The 19,329-nt window shown below is 62.8% G+C and overlaps 1 protein-coding gene across 11 annotated transcripts in view; it reads left to right on the top strand.

Moving 5' to 3' along the window:
• Positions 1-19,329, top strand: part of NCOR2 (nuclear receptor corepressor 2) — a 159,875-nt gene that overhangs the window by 82,110 nt on the left and 58,436 nt on the right. For all 11 annotated transcript variants that reach the window (XM_054695417.1, XM_054695419.1, XM_054695425.1 and 8 more), the window contains 6 exons: positions 3,216-3,282; positions 7,852-8,024; positions 8,588-8,681; positions 9,879-10,057; positions 12,627-12,681; positions 14,690-14,788. In XM_054695417.1, the coding sequence (XP_054551392.1) occupies positions 3,216-3,282; positions 7,852-8,024; positions 8,588-8,681; positions 9,879-10,057; positions 12,627-12,681; positions 14,690-14,788 (667 nt within the window). The remainder of the gene's footprint in view (positions 1-3,215; positions 3,283-7,851; positions 8,025-8,587; positions 8,682-9,878; positions 10,058-12,626; positions 12,682-14,689; positions 14,789-19,329) is intronic.

The raw sequence follows: 19,329 nt of genomic DNA, 5'->3' as shown, positions 1-19,329 counted from the left end.
CAGCTCACCCCTTTGTTGACCTCACTCTTAGAGACTGCGCTCCTTGTTTATGCGGGAAAAGATCTTAGCAGAGAAGGTTTATCTGTAATAAGCCATTTGCATCCCCAGTATCAAAACACTTTTTGAGAACAAAATAAACACTCAAAAACTGCCGGAAGAATGTTGAACTAGCACACACCCCAAGCCCAGTGTCTAGGGGGTGTGACCCCAGGTTCATGTCTCCTGGGGTGGGGAGGAAAGTCAGAGTGGGGAGGCGTTGGGGTGGGCAGTAGGGCATGGTGGGGACTGTGGTGAGGACTGAAAGAGCCTCAGTGCCCAGACTGTGGCCACAAGGGAGTGCAGCCAGACCGCCTAATTTTTGAAGAGAACCTTTAAGTTCAGCCCTTGTATGCCACAGCTCCTGGTTTTCAGCGCTGGCAAGAGATTCAGATTCTTTAGAAGCTCTGAAGTCCAAACACAACACACAGGCGGGCTGGCTCTGGCTGGGGATGGCATCTGTAACCTGCCGACTTGACACTTGTCCTCGTTGGCAGTAAGCAGGTGCCTCTGGGTGCCAGGCCCGGAGCCTGCTTAGAAGGAAACCCAGGCCGGCCAGGGAGAACTCATGCCCTCGGTCACTGTGCGCACAGAGGCAGCTGCACACCTGCCTGTCCCCTGGACCTGGTGGAAAGCAGGAGAAATTAGCAGGAGGGGCCGGAAGTCGGAGGTTGCTGGCCCCACGTGTGTCCTGGGCTCTGTGGCGTCATCTTCATGCCGCAGCATGTTTCCGCCTCTGTCTGCCTCTCCATCCACATCTCCTGTCCTAGTGATGCCTTCCCATCTGAGGGCCTGCGAAGACCCCAGTTCCAAATAAGGCCACTTTTGGAGGCGCAGAGTCGGGCCGCAACAGCTTTGTGGGGACACAGCTGAGCTCATCGTGTCACCAAGCCCCCTGCAAACGCTAAGTGATGCTTTCCCGCCCCACCCGCGCCTTCTGATACCCGTGTCCCCTTGTTTTAAGTGTTGGTTTTGAAGTGCTAGATTTGCGAACAACTCGCCGTGGCACTGCCGGGATCCAGTCCCCTTCGCCCTGTTTTGACTGATGCGAATGTCTCCCGTGAACCCCGTCCAAAGCGCAGAGTGGCATTTGGTAAACTATAGACTTTGGGGCTCTCCTACTGACGCCCACAGTCTGACCCCAAGCTCCACGTTGTGCTGGCCCGGGCGCCTCCCTGGCCTGGCCTGCGCCGGCGCTGTCCCATCTGCCTGACCCTGACACCGGGGGGCACCAGCCCCTCCTCTGGGGTTTGTCTGAAGTTTCCTCAGGAGGAGATGGGGTCACTGGGCTTGGGGCGGGGTCTCTGGTGCCCTCTGCTGGGTGGGGTGATGTAGGCCTGCCCCTCCCAAGGAGGCAGGCACTTCTTGGCCTTCTCAAGTCTTGGGCCCAAACCTGTGACTGGGCTCAGACCCACGGGGCCCTGTGCTGCTGGCAGGGCCAGCTGGCCCTGCCAGCCCTGCTCCCAGGCTGCCCGGCCGTGGGGCCTCCTTCTCTCTGGTCTTCACACTCTGAGCTTATTCCCGCCTCAGGGCCTTGCACTCACCATGTCCCCTGTCTTCAGTGCTCTTTCCTGGGTCATTCCTCAGCAGGGTCCTCCGGGCCTGGCTTAGGATGCCCCTCGAGAGGCTGACTCCAAGGTGGCTGTGCCCTCCGCTGGCACCCAGAGCCCACCGCCTGCCGCTGAGTCCCCCCTCCAGACTCCTCTTGATTCTCTTGTGTGGTCTGCGTGGTCTGCGTGGCCCCCGCGGGGCTGGGGCTGCTCCTGTCGTGCACACAGCCCTGTCCCCAGCCCCTGCACATGTGGGTGCACAGTAGGGCTCAGTACATGTCTGTTGAATGCTGGGTGCTGATGCCCCCCTTTTTCCGGGTGAGGAAGCTGAGGCTGAGCGACTGTCTGAGGTTTGCTGAGTTACTCCATGGTGGGGTGCAGCGTTCTGTGTGACCCACACCCTAGCCGTGCCTTCCGCTCCTGAGAGGGGACGCTCCAGCCTCCTCTGGACTCGGGCCAGAAGTGAGGCCGCGACTTCCTGCTGGGCTCGGCATGCGCCCGTGGCCGGGGGTGTGGCAGGCCAGGGCGGCCGGCCATGAGCAGCTGGACCTGGCCTGGGGTCGTCTAAGTAGGCCGAGAGTGAGTCTCCGCGGGGTCTCTGTGTCCAGTTGATTCCAGGCCCCATGGGATGTGTGTTGGAGGATGTGTGTTGGGAGATCTTGAACTGCATTGGGCCTCAGGTGTCCCCAACTTTGTCCTTTTCTGAGGTGGGGTTCTGGGTGGTCCCTGGTTACCATGCCTCCCGGAGATTGGGCAGGGCTTGGCTCCCAGAGGCCAGTGAGTTTTTTGTGGGCTTGGATACTGCTGCGAATAGAAGGAGGCTGGGGACCCCTCCCCAGAAAAGTCGGTGCTGAGCACCCCCGGATAGGGTGAGCATGCTCCGGGCCTGGCAGGCTCTGAGAGCTGCTGTGACCCCACGCAGGGCCCCGGCCCAGCTGCGCCACTTGGCTCTAGCAGGTGGGTCCCCGTCGAGGGAGGGGCCTCAGGTCTCTGGGCAGCGGGGATGTCCCCGCCCTCCTGGGCCAGCTTTCCCATGCGCGTCCTCCCTCTGGGTCTCTCCCACTGGCCCTGGGTCTTCCTGCTGGGCACGCTCCGCCTCCCCGCCTCTCGAGGCGCTGCCTCTGTTTTCCTCTTGCGTCTGGCTCGAGTTCCTGGTCTTGGTGTCTCTCTCCTCTTCTCTTTCTGACCCCCTCACCCCTGCCACTGCATCTCCCGAGAAAGTGCTGAGCCCCCTGTACCCTGGGTGGCCCTGAGGTCGAGGGGCACCTGACTCCCCGGCTGGATGCTGAGGGCCCCTCCCCAACTCCCGCCCAGTGCTCTGGAAGGTTCCTGGCCTGCCGGCTCACCACGGTTTCCCCCAAGGCTGCTTCTCTGGCCTGATTGCTGTGGCTGACGGAGGGGCCTGGGTCGGGGGGCAGGAAGCCACACACCCGGCCCCCCATCGGACCCTCTCCTGGACACCACGTTCTGCCCGAGTGTGGGGCCGGGGAGGAGGGGGCATCTCGCTCTGCGGGCGGGGGTGCCCTTACCTATGAGAACCAGCACCGAGAACCTGCACCGGGGCTGCTCGGAGCCAGGTGAGCTGGTGCACCCGCCCTGACCTGCCCCTCGCTGTTTCCATCCTCTTAGAAACCAGGCGATGCGGAAGAAGCTAATCTTGTACTTCAAGAGGAGGAATCACGCTCGGAAACAATGGGTGAGTCTGGGCCCCAGGGCCCCATCATCCCTGGCTTCCTGGAGAGCCGGGAGGCCGCCGCAGGGCAGGGTGGGACCCTCAGCTCTGCTGCTGTGTGACTGAGCGTCCAGACCGTGGAGAGCCAGGACAGGAGAGAATGGGCAGGAGCAGGCTTCCTTGAGGCTGCCCAAGGAGGCCGCAGTAGGCCCAGCCTGGAAAGGAAGAAGGCGAAACTTGGGCCAGGAAGGTGGTCCAGGTCCCTAGAGCCCCGTGGGCTTTCCAGGCAGAGAGAAGAGCTGTGGGCCTGATGGTGTGCAGCTGGTGGCGATGCCGGGGGCCCAGAAACAACTTTCCTGCCCCCCGTGCTGCATCCAGGCTCAGGAAAATGAGGGTGCCGGGAAGCAGTGAGGGTCCTTGTTTTTTCCGGTGGCAGCTGCTGCATCTACACCCACGTGGTGCCGGGTCCTGTCCCTGTTGCAGGTTCCACGTCCCGGAGCCAACGGCTGATGCCAGGGGGATGGCATTGCACCAACTGGCTTTGGCTTATTGGGACATAAGACACGGAGTGTCTGCCAGATGGGGAGGGCTGGGAGGCGGGCCCGAGAGTGTCTAGCCCATGGGGAGGGGTGGTCTCGATGGGGCTGCTGCCCCGGGATTCTTTAATAGGAAAGGTGCAAAGGCTAGTCCAGCAAGGATTTCTGTGGCTGGATCTGGGATTGAGAGGGGTACGAGGGGCTTCCCACATGCTGCACCCCAGGCATCCCTCACCTCTTCCCAGGGGCCAGGAGGTGCCTGACTTCTTTTCCCAGACCTGGTCCTTGAGCACCTCCACCTGGCAAGGCTGGCTCAGGCCTCTCCGTGCAGAGTAGGGCTGCCACGCATGGCAGGTGAGGCTTTGGTGCTGCCTGTGCAGGAACAGGATGCCGACCAGTGGCAGGCGAGTGCGCCGGTGGCATGACCTGCTCCATCACCCTCGCGGCGTCCATGGACCCCTATGTGCCAGCCCCAGTCGCTGCCGCGCTGTGCTCAGACGTGCGGCTGGCAGGGGCTGGGGGGAAGGGCTAGGAGGAAGTCCTGGGTCAGGTGCTCCCTGCCGCTCCAGGCGCTTCTGAGCATGCGTGTTTGTGGCTTTCATCCTCCATGCTGGGCACGCGTTAGCCCACTTTTCCAGGGAGGAAAGTGAGGCACAGAGCAGTTCAGTCACTTGCTCCAGAATCCACAGCGGGAAGGGATGGAGTCAGGATCTGAACCCCTGTCTGCGCTCTGAGCCTCCTGAGAGGCTGTTTCTGCCCACAGGGTTCAGCCCTGTGGCTTCTGGTGAGGAACTCGGGAGGCGTCTGGGGTGTGGCAGGAGCAGGGCTGTGCCCATGTGTGGAGAGCGCCGTCCGGGCTATTTGGGTCTGGGTGGGGGTCACCCGGGGCAGGGCTGGAGCGGTGCCCAGGTGCGTGCCGCCTGAGCCTGGGGGGGCAAGTGGGAGATGGGCAGCCGGGGCCTGGAGTCCAGGCACCCAGCACGGCACAGGGGGGTGGTGTGACTTGGGGGGGTCTTTCGTCACCCCCGCGCACCTCCCACCTGCTTTGGCCCCGGGCCCTAGGTGGGCCCGCTCTGGACCCCGGGTCCTCTGGGTGAGACTTGGGGGCTTCCCAGCCTTCACTTGCTTAGGCCCCTGGGTCCCCAGATGGGGCGGTGGGCGGCCCGACCCCTACTCCAGGAGGGAAGGGGCTGGTGTCTGGCTGGTGTCCGGCTCATTCCCTGAGTGGGCCGGGAGGAGCCTGTCGGGGGCCCCAGAACATGGCTCTGGATAGAGGGGCTGGGCAGGGCGGGTGGTGTGGCCTAGGACCTCTGCACCAGGTGGGAGTGATGAGGAAGGACCAGCCGAAAACCTGGGGTTGGGGTGTCAGGCTGGCCCCAGGTTGGAACCCGCTGGGGTAACAGAATGGACGTGTAGGGGCGGGGGGACCGTGGTGGGGGCAGAGTCCCTAGAAAGTTTGCCCTCCTGCTAGGACGACCCACTCAGAGGTCATTCTGGACACAGGGGCTCCTGATTACTCTTAGTGGAGAGCGCCAAGTCTTGTTCGTGAGGACTGGCAGCTGGACAGAGCGAAAGGCCGCGGACAGGCCCCGGAGTCTGTCTGTGCATTTGCCTCCTCGGGATGTTGTTGCACAGAGAGCAGGCAGAGACCGGGCCCCTCACCCCGGCGCCTCCGTGCCGTCCCCCGAGCGGAGGGACTCACCATCACACCTGAAACTGGTGGCTCCTGCGGCCTTCCGCCGCCTCCTCTTTGTGTCTGTTGTCCTGCTTGGGGTTGGGGTGCATTTGGGTGGACGAGGAAGACCCCCTGCAAGGGCTGGGGGGCGTTGGGGGGTTACATCTTATCTCGATGACCCCTTGGGTTCTCTCGAGGGATGGAGGGGAAGTGGGGTTTATAGAGCAAGCCATGACGGACCTTCCAGAACCACGGGGCGGCTTTGCACCCAGGCAGCGGCCTCTCCTGTTTGTGTCCAGTGAGCCCATGTCGTGGCAGGGGTGGGGGTCACCAGGCCTCAGTGCTGCGTGCCCCACCCCACTGGGCCAGGCCCCATGGACACGAACCCACCACCCGTGCCGGGTCTCAGCGCCAGCAGGAGCCCCTAGGCCTGCCCTGTGGGGAGCTGAGCTCTGCCTGTGGGAGGCCCGAGTGAGGGGACAGGTCAGGCTGAGCTGTGAATCCCACTGCACCTGCTGGGTGAGGTCTTGGGGCCGCCCAGCCCTCTTTCCCTCCTCTGAGAAGTGGGGCGGATGGAGCGTGGTGCCAGGTGGAGTACGTGATGGGGACGATGGACGCAGCCCTCAGCCGAGGCAGTAGAGTGTGTCCCCCAGGAGGCCGGGGCTCGGCTCCTGAGGCCTCAGGGGGGCTGTTCCCCAGCTCCAGGCGCCTTCTCCCCAGACCTCCCCCTCCTCTGCTCCCAGTGGACGCCCTCATGGGACTTGGGCCTTCCCAAGCCGGCGCCTCGTCTCAGACCCCTCGCCCCACCTGGGCAGAGCCTTTCCTTGGCTTGGCCCCGTGTCCATGTCCTGCGGTGAGGAAGTGGACGTGTCTTTCGGGGTCACCGTCCCACCCACTGCAGGCGGTCGGTTTGCAGCATCGTCCACCTTTCGCTTTCCTGAGGCAGCTCAGACGCCCCTTGTGCCCCTCCCGGCCCCCCGGCTTCCACGACTGCGCAGCCGAAGCCTCGAGCAGGACCTCACGCTTCACCCAGCTCCTGGCTGCTCCTCCCTGCCCCTCGGCCCGAGGCTGGGGCCCTCCGGGGCCCCCTCTCTCCTCACCTCCCTGAAGTGCGGAGCTGCCTCATGCTCCTCCTGGGTGGGCAGAAGCTCAAATACCTTCTGGGCCTCAGTTTCCTCATCTGTTCTGTGGGGATGATAGAAACTCTGCCTCTTGGGGCTGCGCTGGGAACGCAGCTGCAGGCTGACCTCCGAGTTCATGTGGGGTTGCAAGGAGCCTCAAATAGACAAAGCAGCCTGATAAAGAGCAGCCAAATGGGAAGACACACATGCCCCAGTTTCTAAAGGTCCCCAAAGCTGCAGGGGGGCCAGCAACATGGCCTGGGCCAGACCGGGCGTGGGAGGAGAAAGGGGCTGGATGAGCCTTCTCCTGTGCTGATGGCCCGTCCTCAGCCCAGGGGCTTCACCCACAGCACACGTGAGATAGACCTGCATCTCCCTCTCCAAGGGCTCCTGGGGCACCCACATATAGAGAGGTCCCATGGGCTGAGCCAAGTTCCGTCCCCTGGGGGTCGTGCCCTAGCTGCCCGTTTGTCAAAGGCCAAGGTCACCCGCCCCCCTGGTCAGAAACAGAGGCAGGGTGGGGTTCTGGGCAGAGGACCAGAGAGCTGTCTGGTTGCGCTGGGGCATCAAGACGGCATTCAGGCGAGAGCCCCAGGCCCGCCGTCTGTCTGCAGCAGCTGTCAGGGACGGGACTCTGGAGATAAGGGTCTCGGCGGCCAGGCCCTCCCACCTGCAGGAGGCCAGGTCACCTTGGAGATGTGGGAGCCAGCTGGCCGGCGGGGGAGGCTCCTTGCAGACAGTAGCAGGTAGCACTGAGTTCGGATGTGGGGAGGGACTTCCGCGGCCTGCACAGACACAAGGCCTCCTTGCTGGGCCTGGGAGTAGGACACCTGAGCCGGGATGAGGAACTGGTCAGAAAGCGGATGCTTTCCAGGGGCTGCCCCCACAGACATCCCAGAGCCACAGCGGCTGGCGGGACTTCCTGCGGGGATGGGGCCGGGCCAGGGTGCGCTGCCCGCTGTGTGCTGTGGGGCCAGGGCCTGGATCCTCCATTTGGCCAACTTGTTTTAAACGTCACGGCCACCGGGGGCTGGCAGCTTCCGTGTGGGGCCAGGCCTTGCCAGAGCAGTGAGACAGGCGGGTGGCTGATGTTCGGGAGGGAGGCGGCCAGGCCCGAGGGGAGCTGTGGGCCTTCCCTGGGGTCTGCACAGGTCTCTGACGTTGTGTCTGCTGTGTGCACCTCGGAGCCGGGCGTGGGAGCGGGGGGCTGGGCGTGCAGACGCGGGGGCCGCCCCATTGTGCGCTGGCTGTGCCCGTCCAGGAGCAGAAGTTCTGCCAGCGCTATGACCAGCTCATGGAGGCCTGGGAGAAGAAGGTGGAGCGCATTGAGAACAACCCCCGGCGGCGGGCCAAAGAGAGCAAGGTGCGCGAATACTACGAGAAGCAGTTCCCGGAGATCCGCAAGCAGCGGGAGCTGCAGGAGCGCATGCAGAGGTGAGGGCCCGCCCGCCCCGCTTCCCTGCACACCCCCACCCCCCCACCCCCCCGTGGCCTTGAGTGCCAGGAGCGGCGTCTCAGGCTGCCTCTGGGTGCTGCTGGGCTCTGCCTGACCATGACACTTAATTGAAACAAGTGGGTGGGGTGGATCAAGCGCCTTCCACTGTGGATAGAGGGGTGTGCTGGCTCGGAAGGCAGGTTGGGGTGCTGTGTCCCTAAGGATCTGTGTCAGACAGTGGGTGCTTGGCGACCTGTGGCTGTGGTTTCTGCTGTCACCGAAGCTAGGCAGGCGCTGTGGGCACATCCCAGTGGACACTCAGAGTCCCGTCCCCCCGTCTGCATCCAAACCTTGGTGCAAGCACAGTCCTTGGGGCCAGAGAGGGGGATACTGGGATGTGCGTGTGGGCCTGGGCTTTGGGGAGGCATCTTAGGAGAGAAGGGCTGGGTACCCTGAAGCTTCAGGGTGCTGGTGATCCCCGCATGCCTCCCTCCCCGCCTGCCCACACCCTGGGGAGCAGCGGCCGAGGCGCTGGTCCTGAGCGTGTCCCTCTGGTCTCCAGCAGGGTGGGCCAGCGCGGCAGCGGGCTCTCCATGTCGGCTGCCCGCAGTGAGCACGAGGTGTCTGAGATCATCGACGGCCTCTCGGAGCAGGAGGTGGGTCAGCCTGCGCCGAGGCCCCGAGCATGGGGAGGGTGCGCTGTGGCAGAATCCAGCCAGGGAGGCTGAATCAAGGGGTTTGCGGCCAAAGGGTGGGCACAACCAACGGGAGATGCAGCAGCGGGGGTGGGGATTCGGCGGCTGAAGTTAGAGGCAGGCGGCCCTTCTGGGGGCCGCGCCTGGTGGCTGGGGCACTGGCGTCTGGGCTGATTATGTCCCCTCCAGAGGCCACTTTCCTAGGTCCTGGGCACACGAGAACGTGGGCCCAGTGTCCTCAGGGTTGCAGAGGAAATGGCATTTGGGGTGATGGTCAGAATGGAAATCGGGCAGAAGCTTCACTTCCTACAGACTCCCTGGGGGTGAGAAATGGGGTTGGGGGAGGGTGGGGCCTCAGCAGCACCCCGGAGGGCCGAGCAGGGCATCCTGCCTGAGCCGTGTTTGCCGTGACCTCGCAGGTCGTTGCCTTTCGGCAGGTGGGGGCCGCAGGGGAGGTGCCCACGTGCTGGGCGGGCTCAGGCCTCTGGGGAGCGTGGGGGGGCTAGCCCTGGCCCGCCTCCGGAGATGGACAATTAATCGCCACTAATGGGCTGGCTGCCGAGATTCGGGGAAATGGAGCAGCTGAGTGGCGGCTCAGGGCCTCTTAACAGCCATCCCCATGCACTACGAGGAGAAGCCGGCTCCGTCGGGCTGGGCGGCCTCAGTCCCAAGTGGGCAGCTCGGAGGAGCCGGGTGCCAGCGTGGGGGCAGGTGGACACGGTTCTGTGGCCTCGCGGGGCCCTCCCTGAGCGAGGTGGCCCCCGCGCCCTCGGCTGCCGCCGCCCGGCCCCTCTGCCCTCCCGCCCCGGCGGCCTGTCTCCTGCGCGGGCCGCCCGCTGCACAGCTTCCCTGCAGTGTTTTATGGTGCTTGCATTTCCAAGGGGAAGATTCATTGCTCCCCTCTCCCCACAGATAAGGCCACGGCTGCTCCCTGCATCTAATTTACAGCCCTGCCCCCCATAAACCTGTCTGGGGCTGCCTTTAAATCCTCCCTCCCCCAGCACAGGCTGTTACTGTTCTTGGACTCATCCTTCTCCCTCTCTCTGGTGCCTCTTGCCGTCCCGCTGGCCTCCGAGGCCCCCGGCGCTGCTGGCGGGACCTCCGCCCGCCCCGCGCCATCCCTGTCTCCCCCGACCGGCCTTCTCCGCGTCCCCCTAGAACCTGGAGAAGCAGATGCGCCAGCTGGCCGTGATCCCGCCCATGCTGTACGACGCCGACCAGCAGCGGATCAAGTTCATCAACATGAACGGGCTCATGGACGACCCCATGAAGGTGTACAAGGACCGGCAGGTCATGAACATGTGGAGCGAGCAGGAGAAGGAGACCTTCCGGGAGAAGTGAGTGGCCCCCGGCCCCGGCCCGAGGCGTGTGCCGCTGCCCAGGCCACTGTGATGCGCCAGCCGGGCGGCTCCCGCCGGCAGGAATTGGTTTCTTGGAGCTCTGAGGTCAGGTGGCGGCGGGCTCGCTGCTCCTGGAGGCCCGGGCCCCACCTCACCTGTCCCACCTTCCAGGGACCTTGTTCCTCCTGCTGGCAGAGGGAGCCGCCCTCCTCTGCCCGGGCGTCGCGGGATCGCTGTCCCGTGTCCACAGTGGATCCAGGACCCTCCTCCTGCAGGGTGACCTCATCCTCACCAATTTCATTTGCAGAGAGCTCATTTCCAAATAAGGTCACCTTCTGAGGTCCTGGGTAGACACAGATTTGATTTGGGGGAACACTACTCAACCCAGCCCAAGGGTAGAGCAGCCTGCTGTGCTGGGGTGGTGTGTACGGGAGAAGGAGGCAGATCTCGGGGTGCTGAGCCTTGGACGGGGTGTGCCCGCGGCCCCGTGGCTCCATCTGACTCTGAAAGTGACTTGTTGCGAGTGCCCTCCCCCCAGGACCGGTGCAGATGGACGCTGTGCATTTACCCCTCTGCTCCCTCATTGCCGCACTGCCAGGCCACCCCCCACGCAGGTGTGGAAACAGAGGCTCAGAGAGGTCAAGTCACTTAACAAAGGTCACAAAGCTCGCCTTTCAAAGGCAGGAGCGGGACTCACCCGTCCCCAGCTCTGGGGCAGGTGCCGGGCTTGATGGGAGCAGAGAGCAGGGGGCTTTGGAAAGCAGACGGGGGAGTTGGATGCTGAGATGTGAGACCACCAGGTCTGGCTTGCACAAGAGGATGACGGGAGACGGGGAGGAGCTGCCAGGGGAGAAGCTTCCTTCCCGCCATCAGACTCAACAGCCGGGTCCCAGGGGACCGCATTGGGCCACAAGTGAGAGAGTGGGAAACTGAGGAACGAGCCCTCTGAGCTCGTCCCCTCTGGAAACAGACCGACCACTGGCCTGGCCACTGGACCTCCGCCTCTGTACCTTTTAGTTACAGGTGCTCGTTAACAAAAGGCATGTTTCTGGGTGCCTTCTGAATTTCAGTCTTTCTGGGGGTTCCATGTTGCTCTTTGTACTGGAGCTAACTCAGTAGCTGGAGCACGGGGGCCGGACTCGGCCGCCTGCAGCCTGGAGCACAAGTCCGGCCGAGAGCTGCCTGGCTGCTGTCTTCCAGGCACGTCTTTCTGGTTGGCGTCTTATTTTCAGCAGAGTGGGGAGCACCCAGGGCCTAGGAGGGCAGTGTCCTGCGCTGTGCCGCTCACTGGCTTTGTGACCTGGACCAGCCACTTCCTGCTCCGAGCCTCAGTTTCTTCATCTATAAAATGGGCGAACAGCAGGGCCGCCCTGTTGCGCCGTGGCGAGGTGCCCGGTGCCTCAGAGACCTTGGGGGGACGCAGGCAGAGGACACGGGTAGAGGTCAGGGAGGTGGAGCAGTCGGTCTGGGCGAGCCCCAAGCCTGCTCTCTTGGGGGGTCCATCTCTGCTTGGGGAAACCCCGTGGAAAGGATTTACAGGGAAGGAAATGTCACTGGGGGCCAACGCGGGAGGGACTCCGTCTGGAAAAGAAGAGCGATAGACCGGCTCCGTTTTGCAGGCTGCCCGAGGCGGGATCCCAGGCCGGGGAAGCCTGCCACTCCGGCGCACGGCTTCCTCTGGGGAGGGAGAAGAGGCCGTTCCGGAATCTCCGGTGTCTGGTTGGGGAGCAGGGAGGGGCCCGCTGGCCTCTGCCCAGCCATCTGGAGGCAGGACCAGCACTGTGCACTTGCTCAGGCTCCGGGTGGGGGGGGGGGGGGCGGTGTCTCCAGCAGCCTCATCTCTCCCCCCGGGAGGCTGAGGGGTGGTGGCGTGTCTTAGGGACAGCCAGACCGGGGCTGGACCCAGGCCAGCGACTCCACCCAGCATCCCTGGGGCCCAGAGGCCGTGACCCACATCTCCACCCCCGCTGTCCGCCTTCTCCTGTGGCCCTGACATTTCAGCCTGGCCGAGTTGTTTCCCAGTAATTCTCCTGGCTTTGCAGGAAGCCAGTTGGTGGGGTGCCAGCTCCCCGCACCCCCTCCGGCGTGAGTCCTCTCTCGCAGACTCCTTGGTTGGCCTGCCTCCTGCCTGCCTCCCCGCGGGCACTCCAGCCTCGGCTCCCACCTCTGCCCAGGATGGCAGCCTTGGCCGTGACCATGCTGGCGGGGGCCTGCGTGGGCTGGGCGAGGCCCAGCTTCCCAGACCCAGCCGGGGATAGAAACAAAAGCAGATTTCAAAGGGGGGGACCCCACCAAAGAGCTGCATGCAATGTCCTCATTTTTCCTGGAAGCCGCCTCCAGCAGGACAAACAAATATATTTTCAAAGGCGCTAAAACCAGTGACTCACTCCAAGGAACGCCCTCCCTCACCCCTCCGCCCGCCCAGCCCTTCCCACACCCCCTGGGCTTAATTGCTCCGAGTGGGGCGGCGCCCGCCCGGCAGAGGTGGCAGGCGCCCGGAGCTCGGCGGCCGCCCAGCTGGGAGCCCCCCTCGGCCCGGCTCACATCAGCCCCCCTCTCCCCACAGGTTCATGCAGCACCCCAAGAACTTTGGCCTGATCGCATCGTTCCTGGAGAGGAAGGTGAGTTGCTGCCCGCCAGCCCAGCGGCCACCCGCCTGTGCCCCCACAGCGTCCACTCCCGTGGCGGCCGCCGGGGCTGGAGACAGACTGTCCCGTCCCTGCGCGAGGGCCCCGCTGTGGGTCCTCCCGCCGCCTCCAGTCCTCCCTTCGGGGAGCAGCAGCTGTGCCCCGCCCCTGCCTCCCTCCCTCCCAGGCCAGGGGGCGGGGCTCCAGGAAGGAAACCCAGAAAGGGGGGGGTGAGGGCGGAGGCTTCCCTGGAGCAGCTCCTCCCTCAGATGGGCCCCAGATCTGGAAGCGCTGCGGCACCCCCCCCCCCCCCGCCCCCGCACAGTCAGGCCTTGGGCTCTGTGGACGGGAGTGGCGTCCTTCCAGGGGCTGGACAGCAAGGCCGTTCTGATGGCCACTGCTTGCTCTCTGCCCCCGTAGCCCCACCAGGTGTGTGGCCAGCGAGTCCCATCTCTACACCTCCTTGCCCCCCACTCCCTGCTGGCGAGGGGTCCCTTTTTCTCCAGCTCCCCCTTGGCTAGGAGACCCAAAGCACCCCCAGAGGACAGTAAAGCACCCACTTTGTGCGCCCACGAGGTGACTGGGATGGTCATTGCAGGGAGGGGCTGGGACCCGGGCCGGACGCCACCCCGGGCACCCCGTGTCATCGTGAGGCGCGAGGGGCTCTCACCCACTTCCTTGCCGGGGCTGCTGTTCTAAGCAGTGTCCTGCTGAATCGTGTCCCCCAGAGAGAGAGCTCCCCCGGCTCTGCACAGGCCCTCGTGCTTCCTGAGGACAGGCGGCCGGGAGCAGGGGTCCGGTGGCTGTTCAGCGGCTAACACTTGCTCCCAGCGGCCACCCCGGGAGCTGGGGCCCAGGCAGGGAGATGGCACGGCGTGGGGAGCTGCGGTCACCCCCTATCCGAGAGCCAGGCAGAGCTGCCCTGTCCGCGGCCTTTCCTCTGACTTAGCGTGACTTCTTGGGGGGCGTGCACGGCCCAGGAGGCACTAGGTTAGGGCTCTCGGGTACGGCACCGCAGGGCTGGGACATTGGCGTTGGCTCAGCTCTGACTGGGGCGGGAGTCGGTGGTCTCTGCGCAGGAGGAGACGTTGGTAGAGCTTCCTGGAGGGTCTGTGGGGGGAGGGCCACCTGTGCCCCATGCCCCTGGGGCCGGCAGGGTGGGAGCCAGTGGGGAAGGCGGCCAGGCCAAGGGCAGCAGCCAGAAGGCGTTTTCCCAGCTGCTCAGGAAGTCAGGGCCGTCCCCACGCGCAGATCCCGGCGTCCGACCGTAACGTGCTTTTCTTGGCGGCGGCGCGGCCACTCGAGCTACCCTGGGTGGGCCCGGGGCAGCCCCCGTTGTGGTGGCTGCGTTCTGGGGCTTGGAGGCCCAGCCCACGGCCCTCGCAGATGCCCCTCAGAGGGGTGCCCGGAGCCACCTGCCCACAGAGGCGGGCCTCATCTCCTGGGCCCGCCAGCTGCCTTCTGGGGAAGCCCCTCCTGTGGGTCCCGTCGGGCAAGGAGGCGCTGGGGCTCAGACCCCGTTCCCTGGAGAAGAGCCCGAGGCAGAGAAAAGATGACCAAGAGATGAAAGTTGCACGGGCACCCGTGTCAGGCTGGCGCACGAAGCTGGGAGGAGGTCACGCAGGGCCCCAGATACCGGGGGGAGGGCAAGGAGACCCAGACCTGGCTTGGGGAGACTGAGTTGTGCAGCTGGGACCTGCAGGCCTAGGGCCCCGGGGCTGGCAGGTGGCAGCGTCTCTGTGTAATTAACCTGAGCGGCACCAGTAATGAGGACAGGTGACGCGGCTGGACTGTGTGCTCTGGGCTGGGTGCGGTACTCGTAATGTTCACTTGTCGGGCCCGACGTCGGTACCCCCACTCCACAGGTGAGAAGACAGGCACGGGGTCGGTGGCTCGGCCAAGGCCGCCAGCCAGGTGGTGGAGGCAGGATTGATCCCAGGCCCCTGTTCCCATCACCCACACTCTGCACCCCTCAGCCTTCCTCTCTGTCTCCACCCTGCAGACGGTGGCCGAGTGTGTCCTTTATTACTATCTGACCAAGAAAAATGAGAACTATAAGAGCCTGGTGAGGAGGAGCTACCGGCGCCGTGGCAAGAGCCAGGTGAGTTGCTCAGCCGTGGCTCCCTGCGGTGGTGGGGAGACTGTGTCTGGGGGTGTTCAGCCTACCCCAATAGCAGAATTTTCTCATCCTAGAAAATTCTAGAACTCCTGGACCTGTGGCTAAAAAGCCACATTCCCAAAGCAAGGATAACTAGAGCTGGTCCACAAACCTAACTTTTTTTTTAATGGTTTTATGTGTTTATTTTAATTCATATTTGATTATGAGAGTAAAATAGCCTGCAGCTTTTCAGACATCACTACTTAGGAGGAGACTGAGTTTATTTAAGTTTGAGCAGGTTTTGGCAAACTCTGGCTCCCATCCTATGTCCGGCCCTCAGCCTGTTGGTGAATAAAGTTTTATTGGCACATAGCCATGTTCATTCATATACATAAATTATTGCAGCAGTAGCAGCGCTGAGGAGTCACTTCCTTTACAGAAAGAGTTTGTTATAGGAGAAAGGAGTTGGCTTAAAGAAAAAAAAGTCAGCAAATAAGGGTAAAGTGATGGGGGTCGGTTGCACACCTTTTAAAGGAGGGTTGTGAGTGCTTGGTGTGGGGGGATAAAGGGACAGGGTATCTTGGTTTTACTTCCAGGCTGTTGAGAATCAGCTCCAAGCACATGCTGGGAGCACCTGGCTGGAAGGGCAGGTGCTGAGGCAGGCGGGACTCTGCGGGACCCTGCAGAGGGCATGGGGCACAGCTCTAGATTCTGGTCGAGCCATAAGGCAATGCCCTTCCCTGGCAGCTGTGACCTGAGGGAGCTGGGAGTGTGACCAAAGCCAAGAGTGGGAGTGGGGACCCTGAGGTTTTCTTAGCTGGGTGCTCCTGACACTGGCATCTTCCCGGTCCTGCAGGCCCTCCTGCCTTCCCTTTCCCAGACTGGTGAGAGCAGGACCCTGAGGGCACCAGGTTCAGCCGCCACCAGTGGTCCCAGGGTCCGCTGTGACGCACCCACTTGGCAGTCGAGTCCCATGGCCTGTCCACTCGACTTCCTAACACGCATCTTTGGTTTTCTTGATCGCTTTCTTGGGACTCTGCTTCAGGGGTACAGATCCACTCTGAACCGAGTATAATTAGGGAGACCACTTTGTTGACAACCCCTCACTGCATCCTGAACCTCAGGCTGGAATCACTGGGACTGAGAGCTGGTCCTCGCTGGCCTGATGGCTGAAGGGTCACTGTGTTTGGAGGGTGGGTAGTGTTTTTTCTCTAATTTTATGTAGCCACAGTTGACCAGCCTGCTCTTCCATCTGACATATGTGTAAAACTAAAGCTTATAGGTGTGTGACTATTTCATTCCAAAGACCTAGCTGTGGCGTTTGAGAAATCAAAGTGCCTTCAGGAAATCTGTAAATTGCAAGGCAGAGACTCAAATGCCAGGTGGGGAACACACATCTACTGAGTATGACAGACAGTAGGGAGTGGTGGGGGTTATGGCAAAATAGAAGAGATTATAAAGACCTTCAGGTTCGTTTAAACAACATTGTCAGGAGTTTTTTGAACACTTACTGTGTGCCACTTCTCTTGCAAGTCTTCCTAGTACCCTCTACTGCCTTTGTGGGGACACTACAGGTAGTCTCATGAGGTCCTTCCTCATGGGGTGGCTGGGCTAGGGGCTCTGGAAAGGAAAGGGTTTGGAGTCAAATGTCCATCTCCTCACCCTATGCTGCAGACTGAATTTGCATGGAGGGAGGCAGAAGTCTGTGTGTTAGGGAGGGGATTTCCCCAGATCAGTCTTGGGAGCCTGAAGGTGTCAGTGCCCCATAGATCTGGTCTTGGCTGCTGTGCCTTTCACTTTGTGGTATTGGAAGGCTTTGCTTGTTGACTTATCTGTCCATTGGACATTCGTGTGCTGGGCACAGGGGCTCCTGCTGGCTGTGTAGACCAGGTGTAAATAGCCCCAAGACAGCACCTTAGCGAGCTGACAAAAAGACTTCAGAGAGGAAGGGGCCCCAGCGATAAGGTTGAGGACCAGCCCCGCTGGTGGCGGACTCTGGAGGTAAAGGTGTCCTGGCAGAGGGAGCAGTAGGTACCAAGGCACAGGGTATGAGAAAGAGCACAAGGCCCTTAGAGTCTTTGGGGCCTCGGTACCTTCCAGGGTCTAAAATGAGTGAAGGAATGAAAAAAACTCATGGGACCCTCATTCTTTTGCTCACATTTGATGAATCAATAGAAAAGTTTCCGTGCTCCATGAGAAATAGAAGTGCAAATGATGACAAATGACAGCTCACACTTACAGAGTCCGTGGGAGGCAGCAAGGAGTGGTGAGGCCTCTGGCTAATTAGAGAGCTTGTGCCCCATCTCATTTACAGCTGACTCTCCGCCAAGTGGCCCTGTATTGCCAGATCTGATTTTTGATGATGAGCTGGAAGGCTGGATTTATGTGAAATTGTCTGATTTTAAAATCTTAGTCACATGTTAAACAACAAGAACAAAACACAGTTGAGGCCAAAGAGCTCACATCTGCTCTTAAAATGTGTTTAGAGCCCCCGGCTGTAAGAGCTGTGGGCTGGAGTGCGATAAGGCTGGGAGACAAGGCGAGGAGGGGGTGCTGTGACTCGGGCCAGAGGCCAGGCCAGGCGCTCGGGAGCCTTGGGGTGTTCTGTAGCAGAAGCCTGGTGCTTGTTGCCCCTTCCACCCGAGCTGTTCTGGGCTAGCCGTGGCGTCTGCAGCGTGGCAGAGAACAGCCCAGAGGCTGCTGGGCCGCCCCAGGAGCAGCGTGGCCCCAGCCTGTCAGGGACCCAGAGGCCTTTCAGATTCCCGGAAGGGCACCTGTGTCAGGCAGAGGCACCGGCTCTTCGGGAGACAAGACCAAGGCCTGTGGGTACTTATTTCTTGAAAGGAGCACTTGGGGCTCTCCTGCCTTCCCAAGTCCCCTAGTTTTGGAAGAAGGGGTTGACTCAGCCAGTATTTGGTGGGCCCTATGTGGGGGGGCACACGCCAGTGCCTGTCGGGGTTCTAGGGACTCCTGGCCCAGTGTTTGGAGGTGCACGGATGACGATGCCATTCATTCAGGGCCTTCTGAGCTGGGGCCGGCTCCACGCTGAGGGCTCGTGCTTTGGAACTGAAGCCCCGGGTGGGAGAGGGGCTGGTGTCCCGGCCCCCAGGTGAGGAGGCAGAACCCCGTAAGTGACAGGTTGGGGGCTCCTGATGGCCCCGTGGCCAGCCCTGTGGGGGCCGGGCCCATCAGCCTGGACGTCTTCCTTGGGTGTGGGCTCAGCTGGGTCGCAGCGGCTTGCTGCGGGGCCTGCCCACGGAGGCTTGTGTCCCTGGCTGAGTCACAGCTGCAAGCTCGTTCTTCCCCTGGGAAGGCTCGTGAGAACACAGGCGCCTGGGCTGTGGCCCCGGTGGGCTGAGGCCTGAGAATCTGCTTTTCTCACTGGCCCCTGGCCAGCCCTGCTGCTGTTGGTTCAGGGGTCACACTTAGAGCTTCACCCACGGGAGGGTCACAGTGCCCTGGGGGACGGGGGGCGATGGTGAGAGGGAGTGCAGCTGACCAGCAATCTTGACTGGCCACTAGGGCTGCTGGGCTGGACCGGCACTGGTCAGGTGTCCGGAGCTGCCCGGAGAGGGCCGGGGCTCTGCCACAGGCCACAGACAGCTGGAGGCGCTCCTTGGGGCCTGACTCTGGCCTTTCTAGAAGGGGGACCCACCAGCCGAGCCCAAGGGCCTGCCCATGCATTTGCATATTTGCAGGCCAAGCTTCACCTGCTCGTGACTTGCCCTGAGGCCCAACCACAGGTGACACCTGCCCTGCCACGCCCACCCCTCACGTCTGCACCAAGCTCTTTGTTCGTCATTTGGATGGACAGCCATAAAAATGGAATCTGAAGCACTGCCCGTCAGATGTCTGGGCTCAACCCCTCAGATGACCTGCAGTGCCCCGGGAGGCGCGGGGGGCCCCCCCCAGGGCTAGAGGCAGGAACAGGTGCCGGCTGGTTAGTTTCAGGACAGTCTTGTTTAGGTGAGGGTGCTGGCCACCTTCCGGAAGCTTCCTCCATGTTCCCGACCCAGGCATAGTTTTCGAGCACCAGTCCCTCATGCCCACCCCGCCAGACCCCCTAGGCCTGAGCCTTGGTGGAGGTGGCTATGAGCTGGGCTGCGGCCCAAGCGTCCCCTCCCCGCGGTGAATCATGCCAGGCGGGGACCGGCCCCCAGCACCGGCAGCAGCACAGCGGTTTATAGTTCATGATTCATGCATGGAGGGGCCGGGTCAGCCCAACTAATTGCAGAACCAGAGCCCAAGCGTGCCGCGGTCAGCAGCGACTGACCCTGCAGACCCAGGGGGCGCCAGGAGCCCAAGGCCGGGCAGGCCGGGCGGTGGGGTCACGGCGCGCACCTGTGATGGGAGGACCTGCTGGCCAGGGGGCCGTGTCCGAGGGTGAGTGCTCGTGCTCACCCTGGGCTTGTCCACCCCGGGGCTGCCCCCCCGAGCGGGAGGGGCCGGGGCCTTGCGCCCACGTGGTCTCTGGTCTTCCAGGGATGGGTCCCGGGAAGGAAAAGTGTGTCCCGGGCACCCGGCCACCGGCCCCTGGCGTCGGG

This window comes from Talpa occidentalis, unplaced genomic scaffold (genome assembly GCF_014898055.3).
Source record: "Talpa occidentalis isolate TD23 unplaced genomic scaffold, MPIMG_talOcc4v2.1 talOcc4.14, whole genome shotgun sequence".
Classification (NCBI taxonomy): Eukaryota; Metazoa; Chordata; class Mammalia; order Eulipotyphla; family Talpidae; genus Talpa; species Talpa occidentalis.
This window is presented reverse-complemented; position numbering and strand designations above follow the sequence as displayed.